At 42.3% G+C, this 18,466-nt stretch overlaps 1 protein-coding gene across 1 annotated transcript in view; it reads left to right on the forward strand.

Annotated features, from left to right (window-relative positions):
- The first annotated feature begins 13,729 nt into the window (after positions 1-13,729).
- Positions 13,730-18,466, forward strand: part of LOC139310384 (heparan sulfate glucosamine 3-O-sulfotransferase 3A1-like) — an 88,529-nt gene continuing 83,792 nt past the window's right edge. The window contains exon 1 of the mRNA XM_070934543.1: positions 13,730-14,127. Coding sequence (XP_070790644.1) covers positions 13,730-14,127 — 398 coding nt within the window. The remainder of the gene's footprint in view (positions 14,128-18,466) is intronic.

Below are 18,466 nucleotides of genomic sequence, written 5' to 3' on the forward strand. Positions count from 1 at the left end.
ATTAATTAAGAAGTTTAAAGTAAGAATACAAGAATCCCGGTGTGTATTCTACTTTTGAATGAAAAATCTCTATATAAGCAATTCAAGGTGCTGGTTATCACCTTTAAAGCCCTTCATGGCTTGGGACGAGGTTATCTGAGGGACCATCTCTTCCTGTCACATCTACCCGACCCACTAGAACAGGGAGGCAAGGAATGTTGCAGGTCCCATCCCCTAAGGAGATACATCTGGCACAGAGGTGGGGTTCAGCAGGTTCTGACTAGTTCTGGAGAACTGGTAGCGGAAATTTTGAGTAGTTCGGAGAACCGGTAATAAAAATTCTGATCGGCCCCACTCTCATCTATTCTCTGCCTCCCAAATCCCAGCTGATTGGGAGGAAATGGGGATTTTGCAGTAACCTTCCCCTGGATTGGGGAGGGAATGGAGATTTTATAGTATCCCTCCCCTGGAGTGGGGTGGGAATGGAGATTTTACAGTATCCTTCCCCTTCCACACCCACCAAGCCATGCCCACCAAACCAAGCCATGCTCACCAAGCCACACCCACAGAACAGGTAATAAAAAATTTTGAAACCCACCATTGATCTGGCGGGACCCATAAGAAAGGCCTTCTCCGTACTGGCTCCCTCTCTCTGGAACATCATCCCCCCATAGATTAGACTGGCCCCCACTCTAACACTCTTTCAGAAGATGGGGTTCTGTCAGCAGGCCTGGGAACCCAGAGTAGGATGGAACCCATTAAATGGCTAGTATGATTGTGTATTGTCACCGGGGTAGGGGTTATTATTTTATTATTTTCCTTTTTATTATCTTTATTTCTTTTGTATGCTGTTCTTATATCCTTGTAAGCCACCTTGAGTTGCCATGTGCAAGTAGGCAGCAATATACATTTTCTAAATAAATAAAGGAAAGGATTTGAACTTCTAAGAATCAGGAGACTTCACTCAAAAGTAATATTCCCATTTTTCTCTTGCTTATCTAGATATTTGTCCAATTTCAAATACAGTGAAATCATCTTTATCCACATCATCCCAAATGTAGAAAATAAAAGGGACACATGTATGGGAAGTAGTAAATTCTTCCCTACATATCCAAATTCCTGAAATCTGTTCTCCCAGCTTTTTCCCCACTCTCAGTACAATTGTAAGGGAAGAAAGAAATTAAGAACATGAGAATTATCTAGAAACTTGATTGTTTTTTTAAAAAAAATCATTGCCATTTGTAGCTTTCTAAGCAGGGTGTGTGGATATGATAGGCGTCTATTACTTTATTCACTAAAAACTAGTATGCAAAGGCATGTTCTCTTTCATCCTGATATAGCATTTTTAAAAAATAAAAATAAAAGTAATATTTTTGGTGGGAAATAAAAATATTAGATTCAATGAGTGACAGATATGTCTTGCCTAAATTAGAGCAATCCTTGAGATAGTGTAGGAAGTTAGCACCCACCCCCTCCTAGAAAAATGAAATATTTTAGGAAATATTAATAGGGCAGAATATTTCCCCAAAAAGGGAGGCAGAAACTCAACCCCCTCCCCCTTGTCAATGGGCCATTAAAGCCTGGGCCAGTCTATTCTACATAACAAAGATAGGATTAGCCCTCTTACCCATCTAGCAACAGATCTCACCATATGGCACCTGGGGAGATTACATCAGCTAGCAAGGCTCAACCAAGCCTGGGAGACTTGGTGTTCAAGTCTAAAGGTGTTCAAGGATCGAGCCCAGTAACTCCATTACACAGGTATTCATTTAATCAGCAATCTTTATTCATAACATGTTTTTTCCTTGCAGGTGCTGTACTGGAACTGGCTTTGGCCCGCATGGTTGGACCTTAAGTACCACTGGGGCGGAGCTAAGGTAAGGAGGGGTCAATGGGTTAGGGTGGACTCTGGGAGTCGATCTTGCCAGCCCTCCTGCCTCCTGGCCTGGGCATGAGGTCAGGTATTTATACATGACAAGACAGACAGCCTACAAAGTTAGCTAAGAACCTCACTCCCTGGGAGTCTGACCACCAATCAAAGTGCATTTCTTACACAGGAACACGAAGCTCTAGGGTGGGGTCCAGAGAGGGCATAAAACCAAGGCACTCTCAGCATCTCGGGCCTTTTTCTGCTCAGGAACTCAAGCCATGTGATCCTGTTCATCAATAAACCTTCTTTCCAAGCAATTTCCATTAATCCAGTGTCTTTTTCCTCCCTTGGAATTGAACCCAGAAGGATATTTCTTCCAACAATTGTCATTTGCAATCTTGTTCATAGACAGTGAGAACCAGAGGGTCAAACAATAGGATTATATATTCAGAGTCAAAGTCTTGACTGGTATGGGCAACCATAGAAATTGAATAAATAAATAAATATTAACTTTTGTTGCAAACATTCCAGTTGCCTAGTTTCTCCCTCAAATGTGTGGTTTCCAGGGCCGGATTTAGATGAAAAGAGGCCCTAGGCTATTCCACTTATGAGGCCCTTTCACCTATAGTGAAAGTGTAATTTTAATTATGCTAACAATTTGAATGTAGGCCCCTCTTGATCTTGAGGCCCTAGGCTGAAGCCTAGTTAGCCTATAGGAAAATCCGGCCCTGGTGGTTTCTGTATGCAATGGTGCCTGAAATCTTGCTACTGTTGTTTTTTTTTTAACTCCTTGAATTGGTTTATTTATCTAAACTTCCTTGTTGGCTTATTTTTCTCCCTTCCTGCGGTTTTTTCTTTTGTTTTAAATCAATAGACTTTCAGAAATACTAATTTATGTAGTGTTTTCCCATCTTAACAATCAGTCATCAAGTATCATATATTTTGATTTTACTGCATGAAAAATTAATAATTTAATTGTGTTCATCCTCTTCTGTCTTTTTGTCATGCTAGCAGCATTCCCACCTGCCTATCCATTTTAATCCTACCCTTCGATGTGTTTGTGTTGGTGTATTATGTAGTGTGATGAGAGCAGTTAAGGATGCTGAAGATCAGTCAGAGGAAACGGGTTTGCAGAATCTAGATGCCTAGGGAATCTAGATCAGAGGTCTCCAACCAAGCCAGCTGAGGAATTCTGGGAGTTGAATTACACAAGTCTTAAAGTTGCCAAGGTTGGAGACCCCTGATCTAAATGACATGATTGCAAGGGATTAGCAGATTGTAGGTGAAATTGAAAAATCACAGTTCTTTTTATATTGCTATTCTTTGTCATCCTTCATCGCTTTCACAAAATCATAGAACTTTAGTTATATATAATGACTAGACTAGCATCATCTAGTCTAGTCTAATCAGCCAGTCTATCTAATCATCAAGAAGCTGCCCAAAGTCACTTTTTAAGAGTGAGATGGGCAGCATATAAATGTATCTGGTTTAAATTAGGAGAATTTTTATTTCTAGCATATATAAATCAATCCCTTCATCTTTACCTTGTTATAACAAGCTTATTTTGGATTCCTAAATTTGGACTCTGCAATGGTAGAAGTTAAGTAGCTGTGAAACAGGGTTCTGATAATATTTCTCCATGCGACAACTGATCAGTCCTCTTAAATGCTTCCCCCACTTCCATTGTTTTAATGTCTACAGATAGTACAATCTGCCAATTGTACCAAATATTTTTTTTCAGAACGGAAGCTCTAGCATAGAGCTTGTCCAACCCAGAACAAAAACAACTCTCTTATTTTAGATTGGAAGAAGCACTATTAGAGTGATTTAATCTTTTCACAGAAGGAGAGATTTTAGCAAGGTCACCCACCATTTATTAATTAACAAATTGGCTACATTGTACAGTCAGTTTCCAAAGGTGTCTCTTCAAGTTTTGTTTCACCTCTAGAACCTTCTCACATGCACTAAAAATAACACCAGAGAACCTCTCGGGTATATTTGGTGATGAGGTTTGGAACCTCATTTTTTTTTCATAGGAAACTGTCCATTGTAAACAATGGATATGAATCTTCACTGACTCCTTTGCTGTAGACTTTTGTGTACTTGTGTGCAGTGGTGAAATCCAAATTCTTTTACTACCGGTTCTGTGGGCATGGCAGGGGAAGGATATTGCAAAATCTCCATTCCCACCCCACTCTGGGGCCAGCCAGAGGTGGTATTTGCCGGTTCTCCAAACCACTCAAAATTTCTGCTACCTGTTAGAACCTGCTGGATTTCACTCCTGCTTGTGTGGCCTTTGAATATTCTCATTTGTTGCTGTTGTTCTCATTTAATCTTAACAGCAAAGGAGCTTTTGTTGCATAAACATTAACAGGTCAGATAGCCTCTTGCTGATCAATCTCCCCTTCCCCCCCCACCCCTGTAATTTCAATTTCTTTCCCTTTTTACTGCCTCATGAAAACAATACCATATTTTCTTCTGATTCTTTTTTTCAAATAGAGGTGACTGCCTTTGGCTTTTAACCTTGTAATTGGTTGTAAGGAAGTCTTAGCCTAAGTGCCCTCTCACCAAGTTTCACTTTTAACCTTTAGGGCAGTGTTTCTAAACCTTGGCAGCCAGAAGCTGTGGGGATTTCAGCCTTCAGAATTCCCAAGTCAGCAATGCTGGCTGCAGAATTCTGAGAATTGAATCCCACCCAGATTTTAGTTACCCAGGTTGACAAACACTGCTCTAGATTCCTCTAAAGAATCACTCCAAGAATGCAGTCAGCAAGCCTTGCAGTTTCCAGAGGAATAGGTAAGTATCCAGACCATTTGCACAGTTTTTTTGCCTAAAGATCCCGACACTGTAGGGGAAGGAATAAGGACCAAGGCTCTGTAGCAAGGCTCTCTTCTGAGCAAAATAATCAGTGCAATGAGTGCCATATATTGAACATCTCATTTTTGCCTCTGTTTTGTGGCGTCCAGGGATTTGGCTCTTCTAAATATTCCAAACTCATATGCAGAGCCTAAACTGGTATCCTCCATTCAGGGAAAAAGCTGCCAAAATGATAAACTGCCTTTGGATTAAACAGATTCAGTACATTGATTTTTCATAAAGGGGCCCCCAAGTACAAATAGTTCGGTTTAATAGAACTGCATACAGAGTTTAAAACAACTTGTAGCTGTGCAATCCATTGGGTTAATAGTGGGTCAGGCAGTGAAGTGTGCAAGAGCATGCGGTACAGAATTTTTGCATGGGAAAATCCCAAATTCTCAAAATAATTAGTGAATTCCATAATTAGAAGAATATGTTATACAAATATGGAAATATGAGCTTAATTCACATGCAGCATTGCCTGTGTTAATCAGTGCTTGCCTTTCAATTAAAATTCACATGTATAAAAGAATGATCTTGGAAAGGTGAGTGACTACAGCCACAGGTGAATTTGCCCCATGATCTTTCCAGTTGATAAAAAGTGCCAGAAATTATCTGAGAAGTCAAGAATAGGGGCAAATGCCTTATTTGGAGCAATAGCAATAGCACTTAGACTTAGCTTACAGCCCTCTCTAAGCAGTATACAGAATCAGCATATTGCCCCCAACAATTTGGGTCCTTATTTTACCCACCTCGGAAGGATGGAAGGCTGAGTCAACCTTGAGCCTGGTGAGATTTGAACTGCCAAATTGCAGGCAGCCAACAGCCAGCAGAAGTAGCCTGCAGTATTGCATTCTAACCACTGTGCCACTACAGCTCACTATACCATACAAAGTTTAATATTTTGACTCTTGGGGGCATTTTGCCTCCAAATAGTATATGAATTATCTAGATTAGCAAGCTGAGGCCACAACCCAACAAATTTTGCCCTCTGAGCAAGTCTTCAATATCATCCTCAAAGTTTCTACAAAAGCTGCTCTTAAACTGTAATTTTAAAACTACTAAATCCATGTGAGGGTTTTCATACTATTTATTTCATTTTCACTAATATTTATCCTGACCATTCTCACTTTAGGAAATTTGGTAGTCTCTACAAATTGCTAAAAAAAACAAGTATAATACTCACAGTGAAATAAATTGTGTGTTCCTAAACTAGATTAATTTCAGTCTGGGTTTGATTTAAATTATATTCTCAGATGATTCTGCTAGTGTTAGGCAACTCTCAATGCTACCAATTTTGGCATCTTGCTGGTCTCCTTTAGTTGAAATGGGAATTCCAATCCATCCTAGCAGGAAGGAGCAATTCAGTAGTAGAACTACTGAAAAAATTGAGAGAGTGAACTTATTTTCATTGATATGTACAAGCAGAAGCTGGACCTCCATCTACAATGGGATGGACAATCCCATTCAAGGCAATCCTTCACTGATGAGACCCAGGAGCCTAAATGGCAGGTCTCTGTGAATCAGGCAAAATCAGATTAAAATTGTTTCATTTCAAAACAGCAATTTTATTACATGATTTAATAGTATAGCCTTTATTGTCATTGTACATCATGTACACAACTAAATTGGTTTTAGCTTCACTGGTGCAATCCATGACAAAAAATAATAATTTCACTTGGGAAAGTGATTTGATTTAATTAAAATTTAATTTAAAACATTAATTTCTACATGTGTGCAGAATTAATTCAGACAAATCTGATTCAACTTGACAATTCAAATCAACTTTCTAACAAACTGGTCAGGTAACATTCAAAACTGCAACAAATATGTAGCTTGGTTCTTTCAAATTTACTGATTCAATGGTTGTATGACCATAATCAAAATCAGAAAAGAAAATGGAGGGAGATTTCTATTCCTTCTCTTAAATGTTGGCTACAACAGGGGTGGAGGAGATATTTTGGTCCAGAGACAAGAAACAACTCTGGACAAGCAATGTCAAGGGTACATATGTATACATGATGGTTTTATTTGCTATATATCTATTTTAACTTATTTTTATTTGCTTTTTGGTTTTAATTGCTATGAGCCACCCAGAGTCGTTTAGATGAGATGTGTGGCCATTCAAATTGAATACAGACAGACAGACAGACAAACAGACAGACATGGATGCTGTTGTTTTTAAGAGCACACCCGTTTGCTAAATTGTCATGATCTGGTCAACACAATCATGTTTCTAAATTGACCATCCCTCTACAAAATGTGTTCCAAATAATTCCAGATTCTGGAGGATGACATAAGACCATTCCCCGACCTTGCATCTTGTTCTCATCCAGATTGTCACCATGGTAGCTGCATAATTGAGTGATATCATCTACTCAGTACTGCCACTATGGAACCATTATTCCCACATGCAAGAACCTTGTCATGTCCTCTTAGCCTGTACATATGACAAAGAATGTGGGTAAAGCCCTTAGGGTGAGAAAGAAGAAAACAGATAGTATAGTTATAGGTCTGTGTAGGATGTTTATAGATATTTATAGTTTATGGAAATAGTAGTTTGGGATTTATAGTTTGTAGTAGAAGTAGTAGTTTGGGATTTGGCTGGTGGGTTGCAGAGGATTGAAGTCAAGAGTTATTACCTATAACATATCATTTCCATTGTCAAATTCTCATTTAAGTATCCTTGTGAATGGCCTTTCTTATCTTGGAAGTATTTTATTTTCCAAAAAAGTATTTAAGTAGTTTATGCCTGAATCTTGCTAATTTTACACAATATTTTAATTCTCAGACTCCTGTACAGATCAAATTAAGCTCTTTACTTTTCCAAAACAGCATTTTAATTCAAAAAGCATATAAGTGCTGCAGGCAAGAGCCTTGATCATCCAAACTATTATTTAGTTGAAAGGGCTTGTTTCAGAACTGAAATCTCTCTCTTTTGCATTTGAAACATTATTTTATTTTTATATTTTTATTGTTCCATTAAGTCCAAGCAGAAATCCAACTCAAAAACAAATTACAAAACAATATTTACTTTCTTACATTCTGAAGAGGGAAGGTCAGACTTTATAAAACCATCAGGGAAAAAAAGAATCACATGTGCCTTTCATGAAACATGGACCTTTAATTTCTCAATACCTGTGAAAGATTGCATGAACTGAAGGGTCTAAGTAAGGTGAGGCATAGGGCAAATGCAGAAAAGCAAAACAATGTAAAATGCTCTGGGATGCTGGTAAGCATGTGGACCAAGCCACAAAACTCACTTTGGATTCTTTTTTCACTGAAGCACAATTGGCTATTTTCTACAAATGGCAAGTTCAATAAACTGGTAGGCAGAATGTTTCCAGATATGAAACAATTAAGACAAATGCATGCAGATGCACAAAAGCCAATCATTCCATTCATTCCAATGGAAAGGAACACATATGCAATCCCAAATTTAACATTACTGAGTTTGGGTGATCTAAGTTTCTGACAAGAATTTCTTAGCTGTAGCATAGGAAAAAAATAAGCCCCATATAACAATAACAGAATAGCAAAATAACAGAGTTGGAAGGGACCTTGGAGGTCTTCTAGTCCAACCCCCTGCTCAAGCAGAAAACCCTATACCATTTCAGACAAATGGTTCTCCAATCTTTGGTTAAAAATCTCCAGTGTTGGAGCTCCCACAACTTTTGAGGAAAGTCATTCCACTACTTAATTGTTCTGTCAGAAAATTTCTCCTTAGTTATAGGTTAGTTCTCTCCTTGATTAGTTTCCATCCATTGCTTCTTATCCTGCCTTCAGATGCTTTGGAGAATTCCCAAACACAATTTCAGCCATAGCCAAAACTTGAGCAAAAGCTAAAAAGTTGCTTGCAACTGTTTCGTTAGAACCTGAAAAACAAAATATGTTCTGGGGGAAAGAATGAATAAATTAATTGTTGCATTACATACAGCAAGATTTGCCCCTACTTCTGCCCCTTCTGATCCTGATATATTGCAGAGCTGAGAGTCACTTTGACAGAGAAAGGATGTTTTGCCTTTCCCTTCGGAGCAGTTTAAAAAAAAGAAAGAAAGAAAGAAACCTCTCAAAAATTGCTCCCTGTGCAGCAATGAAGCATTCAAATAGCCTCTTTTGACAACAACTGAGACTATTTTAAAGACTTGCAGGTCAGAGGAAAATTCTACTTTAATATCAGATGCTGAATGGAAATAAAAATGTCCCTTCCTCTTTTGGGGAGCCAGCAAGTTTGGCTAAGAAGTAGAGTTTCAGGAAAAAGGACAGACCTGACTTTGGGGTGTTCTCTTCTGGAGAACCGGTAGCGGAAATTTTGAGCAGTTCGGAGAACTGGTAGTGGAAATTTTAAGTAGTTCAGAGAACCGGCAAATACCACCTCTGGCTGGCCCCAGAGTGAGGTGGGAATGGAGATTTTGCAATATCCTTTCCCCAGGAGTGGGGAGGGAATGGAGATTTTGCAGTATCCTTCCCCTGCCACGCCCACCAAGCCATGTCCACAGAACTGGTAGTAAAAAAAATTGGATTTCACCACTGGTTCTCTTGGCTTTATAGGCCTGTGGGCAAAAGGCTGCAGGCTGAGGTGAGGATGTCCCAGAGAATTCTACCCTTGTCCTACATGCTATTTAATGATTGTGTGAACTATTTCGGCATTGGAGTGGAAGATTGCCAAAAGGTTTAGAGTACTGTATCACTTCCCTTTCTGGCCTGTTTCAAGGAGACCATTTGGAAGCTGAGGTGGTACTTGAGATGTGCAGTGGAGAAACTGAAAACTGAGATTGAGAATCTGAAGTTGAATGCAGAATTTTGGATGGAGAAGTGCACTACATTGGAGAAAAATATAATCGGGGGCTCCTTCTGGATCTTTGTATCTGGAACTGATAACAATGAAATGTTCTTCTAAGGCCATGATGGTGAACCTATGGCACATGTGCCAGTGGTGGCATCCAGAGCCCTCTTTGCTGGCATGCATGCCATCGCCCCAGGTCAAATCTCTGTGGTGTTTGTTTCATGAGCTTCTCTTTCCCTGCAAACGACGAAACAGAATCTCACAAAAGAAAAATATCTTACCTCTTGCCATGCTGCTGTTGTTGGGATGCCCTGCCTCCCACTGGCCAGCTGGTCTTCGGGTCTCTGCTGTCCATACATGCACACGTTCATGCATGTCCGTGTTGTGGCTCCATTACCTGAGCCTGTGTCATCGGCAGGAGAGGACTCCAAGAGTGAAGGAGAGGAGTTGGCAAGGCCTCCCTCTCCAGGACCCTCCTCTCTGGCAATGCCTTCAGTGTCCGCCGAAGGTCAAGAGATAGGCCCGGGGCCAAGCACATCCATGCAGCCACAGGTGGACAGTAATGAGGGAGATGAGTCTTGGCTGGATCCTCGGCAGTGTCGCAGAGATAAGCGCGCGCAACAGAAGAAGAGGCGTGCCAGAGATTAAGCTGAGTCACTGGACCACACCCCACAGGGTATAAAAGGGGGTGAGGTGGCCATTCAGACTCTGTGACAGACAAAACTAACTACTATCGAGTCACATTGCATCTTTGGAAACAACATTATCTGCCTTGGATTTAATTACAGACTGGACTTGACAATTCTTGAACTGTGTGTATTTTGTTTATGAGTAAAGTCTTGGCAAGCAGCTACTGGGTTGCTGCCAATCCTCTTATCGAAAGAATTGGTTGTCTGCCAGTTTATTTAACCCCCAGCTGTCTCTTTGTGTGCGTGTGTGAGAAGGGGACAGAACAGTCCGTGCATGTCTGCATGTCCATGCATGTGTGCATTTGCAAAGGCATGCACCTTTCAGTTTGGGCATGCACGTGCGCAGTTTGGGCACTCGATGTCTAAAAGGTTCGCCCTCACTGTTGTAAGGAGATAGATCTCTACAATTTTGACTATAGGCCAGTGGTGGAATTCAAATTACTACCAGTTCTGTGGGCATGGCTTGGTGGGCATGGCATGGCTTGGTCAGCGTGGCTTGGTGGGAGTGGCAGAGGAAGGATACTGTAAAATCTCCATTCCCACCCCACTCCAGGGGAAGGTTACTGTAAAGTCCCCATTTCCTTCCAATCAGCTGGAACTCGAGAGGCAGAGAATAGAAGGGGGTGGCGCCAGTCAGAGGTGGAATTTACCGGTTCTCCGAACTACTCAAAATTTCCACTCCCGGTTCTACAGAACTGGTCAGAACTTGCTGAATACCACCTCTGCTATAGGCACATGCTTAAGTCTCCCACTAACATCTTCTGGACTTTGACAGGGCCTCTTTTGGACTTGTTTAATAAAGGAGCAGAAGGTATGTCATCCTTTGATATTTTTTAAGGTGATAAAAAGCCTGCTAAATTTAAATTGCAAGTTAAGCCTGAGAGAATCTGAGTAAAAATTTTCATAAACATAATTTGTCTAATATTCCAGAAATTATTAGAACCATTTCAAGTGACCTTCTTGTTGGCTTTGGTACACTTAATATCAGTCTGAATCTAAAATACAGTTAAACGTAATAGATCATTCAGTCTCCAAGATGAATAGTGGAAAAATAAGAAACATCTAAAGACTGAGTGTATGAGCGTGCCTGTCTAGGAACTGCCTCATAAGTGCAATGATTTTTATAAATATAATCCTATAATTTCTTGGGATCCAACCAATTTATGCAAAAGATTGTTGGAGAAAAGATTAAGAAAATGGTGTCAGCTCTAATAAATGCTACTCTGTTGCAGAGATTAAGAATGAAATCCTGGTATGTGCAGGGAATCAACAATGAACTGCTTTGTGAAAATATATCTATCTCTATCTGTCTACCTCTCTACTATCTGTCTGTCTGTCTGTCTGTCTGTCTGTCTGTCTGTCTGTCTGTCTGTCTATCTATCTATCTATCTATCTATCTATCTATCTATCTATCTATCTATCTATCTATCTATCTGAATATATGACTGAGAGAACCTTACATTGTAAAACACTCCAGAAGTGGAAACAAAATGTAAATCTATGGATATGTATAGATTCACTTAAGGGTTTTTAACCACAACAAAATGATTCTACTACATTTTACTTATGAAATTTTATTTTCAGCTTGAAGAACAACATTGCTTTGGAGGAAAATGTGTGAGATGTTTTTTTGTCACTGTTTACACAAGCATCTGCTTCCATCTGCAGTGCAAACTGTGTTGAAGTGCCCGTTGCTATTTTGTCTTTCTGGCTGGGCTGTTCTATGATACGCCTTTAGCCAAGATGCAAAAAGCTTTCCCTGTTGACTTACCAGCATCTGGTACCACACAAAATGTTAAAAGAGACAGTTAGGACTCCTGCCTGGAAGTATAATCCTAACCTGGAAAAACATTTTTAAAAAAAGAAAAAAAAAAGATTCTTTCTAGAGATTGTGGGCAAGGCTTTGATTCTAAATATTTGTGGTTACTTTGCTGTGGAACTAGGTTGTACACTTCGTTTAAATATTCCTGTTGGCTGTGTTCATTTCTCACTGGTTTTATTTTTCTTCATTTCAAGGCAGTAGACTTTAATTTCTCTTGACTATCGGTATGTCCCCACAAGTGGCCAACATTAAAGGAGGACCTTTATTAGATGTGTGTAGATCAGGGTAATTTTAACAAGATTGCATTCCTGTCTGGCAAGCTGGGGAACGAAGAATTCTCATCTCAGCAACCACCAGAAGTAAAAACTCTTTTCTCATCGCTGCATTTAGTCAACCTCAAAGAGGGTTCCACGGGTCTATTAGGCAGCTTCCCCCACCTAGAGGCTTTGTGTGTGTGTGTGTGTGTGTGTGTGTGTGTAACTGCACAAGAAGATCCAGAGATCTCCACAGAAGCGACATTCAACCGTAACGAAACCTCCCTTCGTTCTGAACCGCAAAAGCAGAAACTCCGGAACCTCACGAAGGGGCGTATCCTTATTAGTTCTGTCCCCGCCTCCATTCCGAATCCCCTCAGAAAGGCAGATCCGCCCTTCTCTCTTTTTCTCAAGCTCTCATTGGTTTCTGGGCACGTCGTTAAACAGCCCGGCGGGGTTCGGAGATTGGGGGGGGGGGGGAGTGTTTGCCATTCGGAGAAGTTTGAGCTACAATCGAGAGCTCCACGTGTGGCAGCCGCCAGAGCAGCCGGGAAGAGAGAGAGAGAGAGAGAGAGAGAGACTCCCACCGGGAAGGTGACAGACGAACGCTTGCGAAGGACTTTCCGCCAGTCTGTCCAGCCGTTCGCGGCCAGGTGAGGACCTCTTTCCACCGTACTCCTCTTTGGGACAGCAGGGCAGCTTCTGCTGGCTCCCTGGAACCGACCGCTTATTGAGTCTTTCCATCCTTCCACCGAAATCCAGAAAGCTCCGCCTGAAGCTGGTCCTGGAGACAAGAGTACCAAACCTGTGCTCAGTCCCATCCCCAACCCTGGACTGGCCTTCAAAGAATTGCGGAGGTCATCCCGGCTGCTCAGATCTCCGCCTAGCAGCCAGTCCGGAGAAAGGAGGAGAGATGTATCCGCTGAAGATCCTCGCCCAGGTAGCGAAGTGCGTGCCGCCGGCTTCTCCGGCCCCAGCAGCTGCTTAACTTCCCGGGATCTTCTCCTCCTCCGCCTTGGCTGCGATTTCAGCACGGCAGAAGAGCCGTTGGCAAGGCGGCTGCCAATGTTACCACCGCTTTAGATGCGTTGTTTCTTGGCTAGCTTGGTTTAGTTTCCAGGCGGCCAACTCGACCCTGCCGAGACCCTCCCACGGTCCCCGGGAGCTGGGGCGCGATGCTCCCGTCGCTGCCGGGCCCTTGCTTTAACCCCCGAAAGGCAGCAGCCTTCTCCTGCCCTTCCCTTCCCTTCGGCCCTTTACGCCGTTGGAGCAGGAGCCCCCGGCTTCCCGCTAGCGCGCGGGAATGAGGCGCCTGTGAACCCCACTCCCCGTTGGAGGTGGGGAGGGGAGAGACCACAGCTCTCCTTCGCCATCCTTATCCAGATCGGCCGTCCATGGGGCTGTCCGCTCCCCGCCGAGTGCAAAGCGGCTGAGAGGAGGGGGCGATGGCCCCTGCGCGGGGGGCCGCCTAGCATGGCCCGGGGAGGGACGCCCCCCGCCTCCTCGTCTGGCCCCGAGCCCCTGCCCCGCCGCGCCTTGCGGAAGCTGCTGCTGGTTCTGGGCTCCGTGCTCATGTCTCTCTACGCCAGCTATTGCTTAGCGGGGGCAGCGCGCGTCCTCACCCGGGATCCGGCCCCGATTCCCGTGGCTCAGGGCGAAGAGACGGCCGGCACGCCCCGGGATCCCTTACTGCAAACCCAGCCGGGGGGAGAAGGCAACAAGCGGCTGCCGCAAGCGGTGATCATCGGCGTGAAGAAGGGCGGCACCCGAGCGCTGCTCGAGTTTCTGCGGGTGCATCCGGACGTGAGGGCGGCGGGCGCCGAGCCGCACTTCTTCGATCGCAACTACGGCCGGGGACTCGCCTGGTACCGGTATGTATGTATGTATGTATGTGGCTCTTGAATGGCGCCAGCAGGGCAAGGCTCCAGCCTCCTTGGGTGTGTCAGGCGCGGCACGACGAGAGGGCGGCCGGACGGCCCTTCCTCTCCCTTCACGGGTGGGTTGGAAAACTCGCTGGGAAAGCAGTGGGCTCCCTTTTTCCTTGCCTGAGTTTCCCAGATCTAAATTTAGAGCTTCGTGGACAGCCAGCCTGCCTGCCTGCCTCACGCATCCAGTAGAGAGAAGAAGAAGCCAGTATAAACATCTGGGAGGAATTCTCCACAACTGTCTCAAATTAATACCCGGACTAAACTTGTACACCCTGGTATCGTCGGCTTCTTGGTATGCGAAACCAAGCGTGGGGAGGGAGCCAAGGGTGAAGTGTTGGAAGTGCGGTTGTTTCTGAGCATGTGCAAAGTATCTTTGGTCTCACTCAGAAATGTAGGTACCCTATGTGTTCCTGGTTTGAAATAAGCTTGGTATTCAGGGAGAAAAGGGCATCTGGATCTCTAAATATCTTAGGTTTATGTATGTGTCTTTGGGACTCTTACTGAAGTAATCCAATAGAAAACTGCCTCTTATAACTCCTAGTTATAATATGCAAAAGAGGCTCCCTCCTCTTTTGCATATTCACTATCGCCTTTTCCTTGTAGGGTTATTAAGTCTGTAATCCTTCTTTCCTATAGTTCCAGGGCAGCCTGTGCATTGGGATGATCTCTTATCCACTTGGATATGAAGTGGATATCCCAATGATCAAGGTCCAGTTGAGGACTTTGAGTTCTAATTACACCCCTCCCCCCAAAACCCCCCATCACCTATAACTTCATTAATTTTTACCTTAAGTTCAACTCCCTCCAGTTCTCTTTGTCCTCTTGTCTTCTGGCCCCCTAAGCGATAACCCTCTCCTACCATTATAATGTCCAGGCACCCGTTCTTAAACTCACCTTTGTCTTCCTATCTAAGCCAGCTCCTTTATAAAATATTAGAAGAGGAAATTCTTTGCAACATTTACCCCAAACCTCTCATTTCAAGCCTCCTATTTCAAGTCCCATGATATTCTACAGGAAGAGAAAGAAGCTGTAGGCAGTATTTATTTTACTCTATTGAATGAATTAGGTAAGAGTATATTTAGAGCTTTCTTTCTCCAACCCCGAATACCACCCTCATACTTGTCTCTGAACTCTTCAACCCATGGCTGTTAGTTCATTGTTGTGCCCAGTATGGCATTCCCTACACACACACACACACACACACACACACACACACACACACACACAAACACACACACTACACACAGAGGGAGGGAGGGAGGGGAGAGAGAGAGGGAGGGAGGGAGGGAGAGACTCCATATATTTTCCAAAACCATTGCTTGAAATTAGGGTTACCAAACCTGGGTTGTAAAAATCTGACCTTGAGATGGCATTAAAGAGGGATGGGGCCTTCTATATCTATATCTATATCTATATCTATATCTATATCTATATCTATATCTATATCTATATCTATTTCTTTATTGCCCTTTACTGGAGATTTGGGTTTTTGGGCCCCAGAGCTAATTTAAAAAAAAGCCCATGAGCTAATAAAAAAGCCCATGGCTCTGCAAATTCCTGGAGTAAAGTCATTGATTTGCTCTAAGTCCTGCTTTAGCACTTTTTCATTTTATTGTAGCGGCTGCTGCTTTTACACACAGTTTTACACCTTTTGCATGTATTTGGAAATGAAACAAACTGTATAGATTCCAATATAACTTTTACCACTTGAAGTGGTCCAACTGGTTTCAGATTGCCATCTTGGCTCTTTTACCTACTCTGATCCTCTTATATAAATATTGCAGACAAATTAAATTGACCTGCAGACTTGTCCATTTCAGTAAATAAATCCTTAAGTAAACTACATTCCTTCCATGAATCTACTTTCCCTGCCCCGACCAGCCATCAACCCTGTTCATATCTGACCTTTTTCAGGCTCAGCATTGGAAGTAACCTTGCATGGCATCTGTCCTAAAGTGCCTTCATTCTTATCTTCAGAAGTAAAGAAAGAGTTATATGAGCATGAACAACAAAAAGAATCAATCAAGGTCTCCATTGGGATGAGGAGGGAACAGACAAAAAAAGAGATACATACTAAACAAGATTTTGGTGCAGGAAGTTTTCACCAATAATACAATGAGTGCCTGTATGAAATGGCTTAGCATTCTGGGAGGAGATAGAAGAGAGATGCTTTAAATCTGCATGTGTATTCTAAATCAACCAATGTTTGTCCATATATGTTTACTTTGTGAGAAGCAGGCATTATACTGTAGAAATCTGACTTTACAGCAATAGCGGCAATATACACATCCCACAAATTACCCATAGTTTGCTCAATTAGACCAATTTTCTGAATCATGCACTCAGCTAAAATGTAGATTGTATTTCATGAGATGTTTTGTGAAAATACAGCCAGTATCATCTACAAGAAAGATACTGTTAGTGACTTCCTTCCTTCCTTCCTTCCCTCCCTCCCTCCCTCCCTCCCTCCCTCCTTCTTTCCTTCCTTCCTTCCTTCCTTCCTTCCTTCCTTCCTTCCTTCCTATTAACAGAATAGCAAAGTTTTATATGGTGTGACTTTTACTCCTAGATTTAAAAATTCAAAGTTAGGCTCACTGATTTTTAAGAATGGTAAGTATAAAAACTGGTTTATCCTTTCAAGTATATGTGCCTGATCTCCACCCAACCCCCAGCTTTGGACAACATTTGGACAGATGGTAAGAAATTAGTGCAATTAAATGCCTTTCTCCTTCTGTAAATATTTCAGCTATTTGCTATTTGCTGTCTGAAAGTACTCAGAGTTCTGTAGAAAATTTCTGCTACTTCTCAAGCTATCTTTTCTAAAAATTGTAAAGCCCAGTTTAGAAAATTTCATTCAAATCAGTAAAATTTAAATTTATCTCAGTAAAAACCAAACACTGTTAATTTTCCTTGGGTTGGGACATATGGTTTTCAATCAATAATTGATAGTTGAGTCAGATGTTCATTTGACGAAGAGCCAGATGTCTTAAGAGCCTAGGAAACTGTTTTATAAAGAGTCTGGTTATTGGTCTAGTTAGCTCAGTTCCGGCTCCTCTACATTAACTAAAAAGAGTTCAGATATCAGTATTTCCCAGCCTTCTGTGGAAATGTCTGTCCCTCTCCCTCTCTCTCACACTCTTTGTGTGTGTGTGTGTGTGTGTGTGTGTGTGTGTGTGTGTGTGTGAGAGAGAGAGAGAGAGAGAGAGAGAGAGAGAGAGGGAGGGAGAGAGAGAGAGAGAGAGAAGGAGGAAACCTGGGAATTCATGTATATAAAGGACTTGCTTTATCACTCTCCAATAATTCTTCTTTATTTCAATTTCAATTTCTATTCACTGAAGTGCCAGTATTTTGTGCCTAAATAAAAGTATTATAATTGGGAATAGGTGTTTGTAGGCTACAATTGTAGAAGTGTTGCAATCCCACTGGGGAAAAAAGAAGATGGATAGCCTTGTCTCCATCTCTCATTTCTCATTAAGATTGCTCAGACCGAACTTCTCTCTGCGCTCTGAAGCAGCAACTTATGAGCACTCCATTCCACTTAACTCCACAGGTTGTCCTTGTAGACATCCACATTGTGCTCTGTGTTCCTGTGTTCCCACAGTGGTGTTAGTTTTCAGGGGCTTCCCTGCAGCTGAGCTGATCAGTGTCTGACTCCAACTCCTGAGCTGCAAAGACAGTTTGTAATGTTAATTCCTAGAGTGGCAAGCAGGTGCTTTCCTCACTCCATCCTCACTCTTCTCGCTCCGGGCTAAAGTCAAGGCACCGTGCTGTTTGCTATCACTTTGGTAGGGCTGGCTTTGCGTTCAAGAAAATACGATACACGGATAAGGCTGCAGTCCACTTTTTACACTGCTCTGTTAGTCATCTGGCAAAAGCCATGGTTGGATCATGGGAAATACGATCATAGAATTATGGGACTGGAAGGGACAACAAAGCCAGTCCAATCCTCTGCAATTTGCAGAAAAAAAGTTAATCCATCCATGAAGGATGGCCTAAGGTCCCAGTGTTGTGCTAATGTTACTGTCACAATGTCTTTCCTTTTATTAAAATAAATCTGGATAACTGCAACTTATGGCCATTATTTCTGTGCATTGTGTAGCGTAGTCACTGACAAGGTAAAGTTTTATAGGGATGATCTGGTGGTGATCTGTAGGTATCCTAAACTTGCTATTGTTGTGTGTGTGTGTGTATTGAAAAGATTCTTGTCCTAAATGTCAATCTGCTTTGTACTTTCTAGCAATTACATGTTGGGAAAGCTGGCATATGCCAGGATGGTGTGACA

The sequence above is a fragment of the Pituophis catenifer genome, unplaced genomic scaffold, assembly GCF_029215685.1.
Source record: "Pituophis catenifer annectens isolate HBS135680 unplaced genomic scaffold, rPitCat1.0.hap2 SCAF_2, whole genome shotgun sequence".
Classification (NCBI taxonomy): domain Eukaryota; kingdom Metazoa; phylum Chordata; class Lepidosauria; order Squamata; family Colubridae; genus Pituophis; species Pituophis catenifer.